Source organism: Xenia sp. Carnegie-2017, unplaced genomic scaffold (assembly GCF_021976095.1).
Source record: "Xenia sp. Carnegie-2017 unplaced genomic scaffold, XeniaSp_v1 HiC_scaffold_24, whole genome shotgun sequence".
Classification (NCBI taxonomy): Eukaryota; Metazoa; Cnidaria; class Anthozoa; order Malacalcyonacea; family Xeniidae; genus Xenia; species Xenia sp. Carnegie-2017.
This window is the reverse complement of record NW_025813487.1, coordinates 4,740,608-4,753,733: the sequence shown is the minus strand read 5'-3', so window position 1 is coordinate 4,753,733 and position 13,126 is coordinate 4,740,608. Positions and strand designations below refer to the sequence as shown.

Genomic DNA, 13,126 nt, shown 5'->3' with positions numbered 1-13,126 from the left:
TTAAATTATTTTTGCAATGGATACGGATTACTCAAACGATTCCTCTAGTAATTATGGAAGCAGTGTTTCAAACTACGAAGAAATGATTAACGATCAAAACATGATTCAACCATATGCTTAGGCCGATTGAAACAGACTCTAGCGACGAGCCTATGGACGACTCCGACGAAGTTCAGCTGTTGTAACAATGAATGAAGACTCAGCACAATTTGAGGAATAGATACTCCGGACTGTATTACAGATAATCCTGTTTTCGAAATCTTTGTTTAAATTATTGGGTATTCGACTGGCATGGGTGAGTACAAACAACACTATGGTTCAAGAACTGAAGAAGGACCTGAACACAAAAGACAAAGACATGTGGCTTACAGGCAACTGGTTCGATGGTGTTGGAATGTATTGGGCAAGAAATTAATTACCACTACCATCTTTTGCTGTGCTTCATTCGAGCACATTTCAACCACCAGGTCTAGAAGAGGACTTTGTCTATGAGGGTTTTAAATTCGCTGATGAATAATGGTAATGTAAACTATTATAGCCATATTTATAAGTATCGTTAATGATGAATTATTAATAAATAAAAATATAAATTGGATTTAGTAAATGAACAATAAATACAAATTATAATGGCCAAGCCAAACCAATTCTTTATTTGTGCTATGCAAGGATTTTGGTGTACATAATTAAAAAGTGCCTTTGCTAATGAATTTGCATAGCAAAACAAAAAATTGTGCTACTTTACTATTAGAGAGTCTCTTATTATTAATTATAAATATTGATATATACATAACTATTTTTTGGGGACTGTTTACCCATTCTTGATTTGTGTGCTTGTAAAACACTTTCTTTGTTGGCTTTCTGGTCAATATTTCTTGGAATGTTTGCTGGTAAAGAAATCTTGTTATGTACATTTTACATTAAAACAGCAGACATCTTCCATCATACCTTGCACAAAGAATATGACTTACTCACCATAATTGAAAGCGGCTACCAAATTTTCAAGCCCTTTTGGGAACGCATAAGCACAAGAGGAAGGAGGAAAGTACTTTATTAAAAGTGCTTTTAGGTATAAAGAGTATGCTTCCAGAACCAAGTTTGCGGTAGACCACAATGTGGCACTGGCAGAAAACAGCACAAGTTCAATGTATGGAAAGCAGGAAGGGAAAAGTGATATAATATGGAGTGTTCCCAAAGTAGAAATTGGTGTAGGCGGTATGGTGAGTAAGTCATATTCTTTTTGCAATTATCTCTTCATTTTAAATATGTAATTCTTTACCATGCTATTCAAAATATTGCATCTATAAAGCAAACAAAGTGTTCTAACACACAAATCAAAATGAATAAGCAATCTAAACTCAGTTATGTATATACCAATATTTATAATTAATAATAAGAGAATCTCTAATAGTAAAAGTAGCAAAAATTTTGTTTGCTGCTCACAATTCATTAACAAAGCACTAGTAATAACGCAAAATATTGCCTCTTTAAATAAAAGAATTGTTTAACAACCATTATAATTTATTTATTATTCATTTACTAAATCCAATTTCGACACATTTGTTAATAATTCATCATTAACTGACTTTTATAAATATGGCTATAATATTTGCATTACCATTGCTAAATCGGCGATTTAAAACCTCATGAACGAGTCTCTTCAGACACCGGTGATTGAAATATTTTCTTTCGAATGTACAGCTGGCACAACAGATGGTAGTGTGCTGCAATTTCCTTGCTAATACATTCAACGCCATCATTGGTACTTACTAATAACCACATGTCTTTGTCTTTATGTTCAAATTCACTTCTTCGCTCTTGAACCGCCAGTGTTGTTTATTTCTTCATGCGAATAATTTAATAATTTAAACAGATAGAAAACAGGGTATCTGCGAATTCTCAAGTATTGCTGATCTTCATTCGTGTTACAACGGCTCGAGTCGTCATGGCTTTCGTCTGTCTTGAAGTCTGTTTCAATCGGCTCATAAGCATATGGTGAATCATCTGTGATGGATTGCTATTTCGTAGTTTGAAACTTTAGCTTCTGAAACTCGAACACTGAGAGGAATCGTTTAATCATGTCCATGCGCAAATGGTAAAACTTAAATAAAATGCAACGATATCTTATCATATTCTACTGCTGGTATATTTTATCTTATGTGTTAACTCACCGCACGATCACGACTGCTTCCTTTAATTTACGCTATTAACAATAACGTGACTAAGAGGCAAAATGCGCACATTTTAGAGCATTCTCGAGTTAAGTGAATTGAAAACTAAATTTCGTGAAAAATTAGAGCTGTATTCTATTTTCATATGAGCGAAAGATTGTTAAGTGAACTACTGCTAATAAGTCAATACTCATGTTGTTCTTCAATTGCCTATGCTTTAGAGCGTATAATCTGCACTTTATTTTAGTGACTATGGTCAAAAGCTTGCAGCTAAAAATGCTCATTCATTTTTTACGCTTTACTGGTGATTACAGAAGTCAAAATATATCTCGTTTGGGCAAAATGCAAAGAGCGATACTCAGTGCAGTCCGTACTTCTATTTTGTTGTTATTTTATTCATATAATACGTTATTTATCTCTCACCCTGTGTTCCGTGTTTTGGTAAGGAAAATGTAAATGAGATAGGAGATAATTTTCTTTATTTTGTAATTAGTAATGATGACGATTTGGATTTAACAGATTGTCAAAAATAGCGAAGAATTTAAATATATGATTAAGTCAAGCTATGGTCCTATGGGGAACTACTGCAGTTTAGCGGACACCTTGGACATGACCCAAACTCTATTAAAATCAAGCAAAACGAGCCCGCTTTCACAAGCGCTTCAGTTACGCTAAAACTGCAGTCAGAAAAGTATAAATTTGAACAGAATCATCAGCAATATATTCCTATCAAAATGTTAATCAGCAAATATTCATACAACGCAAACCATTTTGATATATCCTGTTAAAAAAGAACGACGTATCTCTTTACCACACGATTGTTGAACAAAATAAGATATATTATTTATTAACTAGGAGTTACTATCACAAGTACTTGCTGCCTCTCATATGATTGGAAAAATATATCATTTTAAGTGTTTTTCATTGTATCAAGTCTACTATTTTAATGCCTTGATGTAATACTGGGTCATGTCACTGGGCAGTGAACACAATTTTTTATCGAGAGAAAGAAATGGCCTTACAAGTCTTTATAAATGACTTGTAGTACTGTTTTTAATTTATCCTTTAACTTTTGTGAACATTTTGTACATTTTAAATATACCTTTTTCACAAACTCATTCCTCATTTCTAGAATAAAAATATGGCTTCATAACCTAACAAATTAAAGATGGACGAAAATGGATCTCGTTTAGTGACTTTTAATTAATAAAAGGAACCCGAGCCTTAAAACAACATTGCAAGTCATTATGCGCTTCAATCATCAAACTTAAAAGATAAACTTAATGATGTTTTCACAGAAAGAAATTGGAATCATTAAAAAAGAAAAAGTCGTCAACAAAGGCAATGGATCTTCTTTACCCTTCAAATGGTACACCGAAATCAGCAATTTTGATATTTCATTATTGATTGTCTTATGCGTAACATATGTAGTCTAACAAGCCACATAGTGGATGGATGATCTTCCTCCTGTTTTAATACTTCAATCTCAGCAAATATTGCAAGAATAAAGTTTTATCGAAACAAGTTTTTGGTCACATGACTACAACTAATGTAGACGATAGTGAGTTTGAGTATTTGTGGCAAAAATTTCAAAAGCATTGGTTAGTCTGGGTATTCAACAAACTGAAATAGATGAATTAAAGAAAGCTCCCTCAGTACATGAAAACAAATTATCTTGAAATGTTAAAAGATGGTATGAAGAAGAACTACAGTTAATCGATGTTTGCTGAGAAAACCAACGAAAATATAAAAGGAATTAAAAAAGTTGCAGGCTATAAAAAATACAGTCGAAGATATTAAACAAAGATGTCTACAGATGCTGAGAAATTAAAAATTGCGTCAGCAAAAAGCTGATAATAGCTGAAAGTACACAAAGAGATGGCAACAAAAGCTGATGTAGCTGAAAGTACACAAGTGATGTCAACAAAAGAAGCTGATGTAGCTGAAATTACACAAGGGTAACATTAAAAGCTGATGTGGCTGAAAGTTACACAAAGAGATGGCAACAAAAGCTGATGTAGCTGAAAGTACACAAGTGATGTCAACAAAAGCTGATGTAGCTGAAATTACACAAGAGATGGCAAAGCAAAAGCTGATGTAGATGAAATTACACAAGTGATGTCAACAAAAGCTGATGTAGCTGAAATTACACAAGTGATGTCAACAAAGCTGATGTAGCTGAAATTACACAAGAGATGGCAACAAAAGCTGATGTAGCTGAAATTACAAGAGATGTCAACAAAAGCTGATGTAGCTGAAATTACACAAGTGATGTCAACAAAGCTGATGTAGCTGAAATTACACAAGTGATGTCAACAAAAGCTGATGTAGCTGAAATTACACAAGAGATGGCAACAAAGCTGATGTAGCTGACAATTACACAAGAGATGGCAACAAAAGCTGATGTAGCTGAAATTACACAAGTGATGTCAACAAAAGCTGATGTAGCTGAAATTACACAAGAGATGGCAACAAAAGCTGATGTAGCTGAAATTACACAAGAGATGGCAACAAAAGCTGATGTAGCTGAAATTACACAAGTGATGTCAACAAAGCTGATGTAGCTGAAATTACACAAGAGATGGCAACAAAAGCTGATGTAGCTGAAATTACACAAGTGATGTCAACAAAAGCTGATGTAGCTGAAATTACACAAGAGATGGCAACAAAAGCTGATGTAGCTGAAATTACACAAGAGATGGCAACAAAAGCTGATGTAGCTGAAATTACACAAGTAATGTCAACAAAAGCTGATGTAGCTGAAATTACACAAGAGATGGCAACAAAAGCTGATGTAGCTGAAGTAAAAGACATGTTGCAAGTCAAAGCATGTTCAGATCTGAAGAAACTTGGAAAGTGTAATTTCAACGGTCTTATAAAAGATCTTAACAAGAAATACCTTGAAGGTACTAGAGAATGGTTATTTGAAAAACTCGACACTTGGTTTAACGATAGAAGTGAAGATGCTGCTAATGTCATGATTTTGATTGCCGGTCCAGGTGTTGGTAAAAGTGTGTTTGCTACTGAGGTGTGTCGACGATATTCTGAAAAGAAGAAACTTGCTGCTTCTCATTTCTGCAGATATAATAGATCAGAGTATAGAAATCCTCGAATTTTGATGGAATCATTGGCTAGTAACATGTGTGATACAATATCAAATTTTAAAAGTAAACTGACTGAAGAATTACAGAGAAACCATTCTCACGAATCGATCACCGATAAATTCCTTGTTTTATTAAATAATCCATTGCATTTATTGGAAGATCATGAACCAATGCTTTTGGTTATTGATGCCTTAGATGAAAGCCAAGTTGATGGCAAAAGTGAATTGTTGGAATTGATTGCTGAAGAGTTTGACCGACTGCCTAAATGGATTAAAATCTTCATCACCAGTCGCCCAGAACTTCCTGTTCAAAAGGAGTTGAAAGACATGAATCCTGTGGAAATTACAACTCATCCTAGTGATGAAAACAACGAAGAAGACCTGCGCAAGTATTTGAGACATCAGTTGAATAATCGGGTGCAGGAAGGTCCCCACGTTCTATGGTCATTAGTTGAAAAATGTGAGGGATCATTTCTGTACGCTTACCACGCACAAGAGAGTTTAAACAACGAAAAAACTGAGCAAACTGTCGAGAATATTGAACAATTGGTTCTTACTGGTTTGAGTAAATTTTACACGGAACAATTCAAGAGATTGAAAAAATTATTGAAAGAAATAATTTTATCAACACACGAAACCGTTATTTCCGACAAAAGCTTTACGGAATATCTTGAAGTTTTGGTGACTTATCAAAGTATTTTGCCTTTGTCTTTTCTATTTCAATGTTTAGGTTTATCTGATGACATGAAGTTTAAAGATCATATTAAAATACGTGAAGTGCTATCTCAATTTTTTCCAATTTACGATGATTATTTGACCGTTTATCACAAGTCTCTAATTCATTGGTTGAAATCAGATGGTTCTGAACAGCATGAGTTTACAGTTGATCCAAAAAATGGACATAAGCTCTTATGGCATGCTTGTGAGAAAGTGTTTGAACAAATCAAGTCGATGAACATTTTTGAAGATCAGATGAACACTGCTATGATTAAATATGCTTTGAAGAATGGAATTTATCATATGATAGAATGTGGCGAAAATGTTGACTTTAGTTGGGCAGTAGATGTCAAAGTGGTTTGTGCGAGGTTAATGGTTGTGGAAGATATTAACAGGGATACCATTAGGTCAGAATTGTTTGAAATCATTAAGAAACGACGTACTTTCTTGAAAAAAGATGTACTTGAAGAAGCACTAATTTATTTGCTTACGACACATAAATATGGGTTGCGAAAGTTTCATAAAAACTTCTTTTATTTACAAATTATTGCAAACAGAATTGATTGCAGTAACGAAAAAAGATTATTGGCAAGGGATTTATTGAAACAAGGAAAGCTTGTTTGGTTTGAGGATTTAGACTCAACATATTTAACAAACCATCATCATTTGACTGTCTCCTTGCGTGCTAACGTTACATCACTTTGTGTGTCGTCAAATGAAGAACTTCTTGCTGTAGGATATGAAAATGGTCAAATATCTATTTCTGAGCTTCCTGAATTTACAGAAAGATGTACTCTAGGTACTGCACTCGATGATTCAAGGTTGGATAAGTGGGATGATGAAAACACATTTATGTCCCTGTATAACATCTATGACTATTCAACATCAAGCGAATTTCGTTTTTTACGTGGAAACATCTGCTGTTGCTCCTTTTCACCTACCGGTAATAGACTGGTAACTAGTGATACATCTACTGAAGTAAAGTTGTGGGACGTTAACAATGGACGTTTCTTATTATGTTTACAGTCAGATGATGTCGTTAATCGTTGCTCTTTCTCAGATTCTGGTTTGTTTATTACAGCGAGATATGATGGATTTCATTCTGAAGATGTGTTCACCGCATGGAATTTATTAAATTTGCAAAGAATCGATGGACGCTGCGTTGCTGATTACCAAAAACTACAAAGCACCGATAAATATTCAGAGTTCCTTGTTGCAGAATTCGTCGAGACTTCCCATGTCTTTCAATTCCCAAAGGCGATCGATATTTTTTCAAGAGAAAATTACGATACACTACCTTCATATCCAATGATAACACACAATTATCGTGATTGTATTTTTTATCATAGAAGCCAGAATGGAAGGCTTTCTGAAATCACTCTGTTGAAAAAATACAACGATCAAGGAGAAGTCGAGTTTGGTTTACCAGATGTTAGGTGTCCATGTGTTTATAGGAATCTGAAAAAAGTCCTTCCCATCTCGTTTAAGGAATTTTACGTTGTGCCGTATTTTTCCAAGCTTAAAATTTTCAAAACTGATCATCTTTGGAGACCTTCATTTATCTTTGAGAAATTTAAAATTAAATGTTGTTGTTTTTCACCGGATGGATCTTTTTTGGCTGCTTTCGCTGTTGGTGACGACGTCAACATTCATATTTGGAGCATTGAACGTTGCACTATTATTCAAACTGTACCAATGCAACTGAAGAATGCATTAGGATGTTGGTGGTCAGATGGTTTACTGTGGATATGGGATGGTTCTGATCATCTTATGAAGATATCAACTTCGTCTGAAAATTTTGTACATTCCACTCAAGCAAAGTATGTTAACATTGGATTTAAACCTAAAGAAATCTTAACATTTGCTGATGTCTTAGTTTGTATTGACGAACTAGATTTTGTTCAAGTTGTTAGAATTACCAAGGGCGAGATACAATACAACAAAAGACTTCCTGTCAATAGTTCAAAAGTTAAAGCAGCAGCTGTATCACCTGATAATTCTGTTATTTTAACTGTAAACAAAACAGAATACACAATATGGAAATGGGAAAATAACAACAATGAACTTTACTTGAAACCTTGGCATACTGCAGAAATACCCATAACAGCTGTCTTTGAAGATTTTCTTCTAGAACAGATAACTTTAAATGATCTAGAGTTCACTTGCTGTATAAGTGATAGTAAACAAGCAGTCATAGCATTTTGCAAAGACAACGAAATTATGAACATTTATGTAATTAATGTTCACGAGAGTGGTGATGTGAATGAGAATTTGCATTATGTTGGTAAATTTTATTTGGGCTCCGACCTATTTGTACACAAATCGTATTGCATTGGAGTGTCTTTGGGGTCATTGCTTGCTGTAGATTTAAAGAGTGGCGAAAAGTGCGCTGAATTTGACGAAATACGTTATGAATTGTCTCGTATAATTATGCATTCCAATACAGGAACTTTTGCTATTGTTGACATTTTACATTGCAGTATTCAATTTTTAAAACTTAATGTTCCTGAATAAATACATCAACTCAAACTTTAACAGTAAATTCAAAAACCTTTTGAGAAAATTGTACATAGATGTTGATGGTCGTAAGGATGATTGCTTGTTTCCACCTACTATAGTTTTCTACAGAAGAAGTATACTTATTCTACCAGGCAATCTTTAAGAAATTATCTCTATTTACCAAAAATGAATTTGGACCAATTTTGCAAAAGTTTTTTTAAATTTATCGGTACTATTTCTTGGAATATCTTACCTCCTGCTATTAAAGAATGTAAAATATTATCTATGTTTTGCAATAATCTGAAACGATGTATAATTGCTTTTTATAACACAAATGACTTGTATTTAAAAAGAGCGCGTCTATACTAATTGATCATGAATATTTGTTTATTCCTTTCTAAGATTCTACTTGTAGTCTTCATAAATGAATTGTCATTTAAACAGGGCATCCTCTAGATTTGACTACTACTGTAAGATGCTCTGTCAAACTTATTATTATGTATTGTATCTCTGAATAAATTTCATGTTGATGATTTACTTTTTAATAAAAATGTATGGTTAGATAATTTGGTTATTTTTATTTAACAAATTGATAACAAACGATTAATAACAGTTGTCTATACAGTTATAGATACACGGGTATGACGTCATTGTGATAAAAACTGAGTGGCCACGAGCCGCCGGGCAAATCAATGTTTGAAAACCGGGTTTTTTCTTTTCTTTTTGCTCAAATGCGTCCAATACTTCAACTGGGCATTTTTAATTTCTTTATTTGCCCATTCAGAGATATATTCAGGTAAATATTCAAATAAATTCTCCATTCGTTTGTCATTTAAAAACAAGGAATTTTCTGTGACCTCAATTCCGTGTGTCTGTGCTCTTATAGATCATAGCTCTCGAGTTTTATGGTCAGTTGAAAAATGTGAGAGATCATTTTTGTTCGTATATTATGTACGAATGAACTTAAAGACAGAAAATGTTATATGCTGTCAACAATTCCCGTATGTAAAAACATCATCATGATGTCATGTCAATAACTGTGAGAAAATAAATAAAACTTTTATGTTTTTGACATAAGTTCATTTCAATTGAGGAATTAAATTTTTGGATAATATTTTTCTTGTTATTGAAAAATATTAATTCTCACTTTCTGTCTTCAATGGTTAAAATAAAATTTATCATCATGATGTTGGGGTTGATACAACGTTAAATGTACAGTTTCAATTTTGACAATTGTAAACATAACAATAAACATTTTACTTATTATGAATACTAAAGCTCAGCAAAGTGCTTTTAAAAGAGCCATTCAACACAAAAATGACGTATAAAAAGGAATATTTATTTAGTAGCGTAACGTTTGGTCTTAATTCTCAAGACATCATCAGACAGTATTGAATTACAAGTATAAAGGTATTTATATATATAATAGCTATTTACATAATCTTAAATTACATGGTTGGATGAAAAAGATGAAAATAAAAGTGGGATAAGATGGTATGAAGTAAAATGTAAATCACAGAAAGAAACAAAACACACACAATCACAAAATATACAGACATGGAGTTTTCTTGTGAATTCCACTTATCCTTGGGCTTTATATTTATAATAAGAATTTGCTTTCCGCCTAGTATATCACTGGTCACTATTCTGAAGAAACATTTTACTAATGATTTTAAAGATCTTGTGCTTTAAACACTCCACAGATTTTTCTAGTTCTAAGTTTGGGGCGTCTAATAAATAAGATTTACATGCGTACATTTTGTTACCTTTTACTGATTGTGAATGTTTTATGCCAGTGCGGTGTTTGAAATTAAATGAGATATGATCTAAATGAGATATAGATCATATCATTTTAATTCAAAACACCATACTACGTATTCACATATGTCATTCACGAGAAAACATGGCCCAACAATATTGACCTGCTCACCACTGTATTCGCCCAAGCTCAGTGGTCAGAGCCTGCACCGGCACACGCAGAGGTCATGGGTTCGAATCCCGTTGAGTCACCTGATTTTTCAGGTCACAGAGACGATGCTTAAATTGTCCAGCTAAGTGCGAATCATATCTCATTTTAATTTTTACTGATTAGTAAACTGCTTAGATAAACATTGGAGTTTTCAAATTAAACATGTTTCAGCATCACGTGATGTCACCTTCAGTATTAGTGACAATATTATTAATATGTTATAACATATATGATAGTAATGTGATGCGGTGGTAATTTATTTTAAATATAGATAAACTATATACAGTAAATATTGACATTAATTTATGGTGATTGTGTTTACAAGGGCTTCTTTAATTCAAAATTTTAAAATCTTTAAGTTTTTTGCTTACTGTACAAAAGGGAGATAACTAAGGACAAAATAAGAAATTTAGGAGGAGGAGGTTAATCTGCCCCTTCCTCTCTTCTCCCCTAGAGCCATCATTGTATATTGAATAATCATGTTACATTGAGGTTTAACTTGCAAAATTTGAGGCTTAGGCTGTGTTTGCATTATATACAGGATTTGCTCATCGCGACGTCTTCATTTGTTTAAAGTTGTAACAGTTTGGAGTAAATGCTTATTAAGTTAGTAGATTTAGTCAATTTAATTTTGTTTTTTGACATTGAACGATATCAATGATATTAATACATAGAAAATTCAACCTGTAACGATAGCATTTCGGTATAGTGTAAACGGAGCCTTATTATAAATGTAGAACTTTACACGTGCAAAGACAAAGAAAATAATGTAAAATTCCTCATTATCATTTGTTTTAAATGCATTCAGCACATGCAAGGTTCGATGTTTGAAACGGACGTAAAAAGTTTTAATACAAAGTATTTCTTTTGTTCAAAACATTAAAGTTAATTATGTATCTTTGAAGAAGACATGAACATGAAGAGCCAATCAAAAATGAAAATTGTTTATCATTATTTTACAACATGGCCAAAACCCTCGTCAATCAGCATCCTGTAGTTTGATGTTCTATATCTCATAGTGTCTACAAATCATGAATTGGTATGACTTCTTTAAGGCTCTAGAAAATGCTGCACAGATGGAGGAAACAATGGATAGCAACTCATTAGTATTCTTTAAGTCTCATTAGTATTCCCTATATAGAGAATACTGATTTGGATATTGTTTTCTGTTTTCATTTTCTTTATAAGTATTCTCTAAATAGAAAATACTAATGACTGTAGTAACCCTACAATTGCATCTCGAATAACAAACAGATAAAAATCTAAGGCGTTTATAACATATTATTGTGAAGTAAACACATTCATATTGCTCACAAATTTAAAAATAACTCACCACAAACAAATCAGAAAAATTTAATATTGCACTCAAAATTAATATAAATCACATGTACTCTAGCCTCAAATTAATAACGAAAACATGTACTCCTATCACTTAAAATTAATAAAGAACACATGTACTCTATCATAAAATTAATAACGAACACCTGTACTCTATCACTTAAAATTAATAACAAACACATGTACTCTATCACTTAAAATTAATAACAAACACATGTACTCTATCACTTAAAATTAACTAACGAAAACATGTGCTCTATCATAAAATTAATATGAACACATGTACTCTATCACTTAAAATTAATAACGAACACATGTACTCTATCACTTAAAATAACTTGAACATGTACTCTATCATAAAATATTAACAGAACACATGTACTCTATCATAAAATTAATAACAATTTTATGCTCTATCACTTAAAGTAATAACAAACACATGTTGCTGTATCACTTAAAATTAATAACAAACACATGTACTCTATCATTAAAATTAATAACGAACACATGTTTTCTATCACTTAAAATTAATAACGAACATGTATATGCTTAAAATTAATAACGAAAACATGTACTCTATCATAAAATTAATAACGAACCCATGTACTCTATCACTTAAAATTAATAACGAACACATGTACTCTATCACTTAAAATTAATAACGAACACATGTACTCTATCACTTAAAATTAATAACGAACACATGTGCTCTATCACTTAAAATTAATAACGAAACATGTACTCTATCACTTAAAATTAACGAACACATGTACTCTATCACTTAAAATTAATAACGAACACATGTATCTATCACCAAAATTAATAACGAACATGTACTCTATCCTTAAAATTAATAACGAACACATACTCTATCATAAAATTAAATAACGAACACATGTACTCTATCATAAGATTAATAACGAACACATGTACTCTATCACTTAAAATTCAATAACGAAACATGTATCTATCCTTAAAATTAATAACGAACACATGTATCTATCATAAAATTGTAGCAGACACATGTATATCATGAAATTAATAACGAACACATGTATATCATAAAATTAATAACGAAACATGTACTCTATCACTTAAAATTAATAACGAACGCATGTACTCTATCATGAATTAATAACGAAAACATGTATCTATCATAAAGGTGTAAACGAACATGTATCACAATAAGCAAAAAGATTAATAACGAACACATGTACTCTATCTTAAAATTAACGAACACATGTACTCTATCGCAAAATTAATAGCGAGAAACATGTACTCTATCACTTAAAATTAATAACGAGAAAACATGCTCTATCACTTAAGGTGTAA

General features: G+C 32.3%; 1 protein-coding gene across 1 annotated transcript; it reads left to right on the top strand.

Moving 5' to 3' along the window:
• Nucleotides 1-4,671: 4,671 nt before the first annotated feature.
• LOC124450915 lies at nucleotides 4,672-9,038 on the top strand. The gene is made up of 2 exons (XM_047001566.1): nucleotides 4,672-4,711; nucleotides 4,945-9,038. Exons 1-2 carry the CDS (start codon nucleotides 4,673-4,675, stop codon nucleotides 8,500-8,502), a joined length of 3,597 nt encoding a protein of 1,198 aa, XP_046857522.1. The 5' UTR covers nucleotide 4,672; the 3' UTR covers nucleotides 8,503-9,038.
• Nucleotides 9,039-13,126: the final 4,088 nt, after the last annotated feature.

Coding starts and splice junctions, on each gene's coding strand:
- LOC124450915 (XM_047001566.1), top strand. CDS start 4,673: ATGGCAACAAAAGCTGATGTAGCTGAAATTACACAAGTG. Junction 4,712..4,944: donor TAGCTGAAATTACACAAGTG/ATGTCAACAAAG, acceptor ATTACACAAGAG/ATGGCAACAAAAGCTGATGT.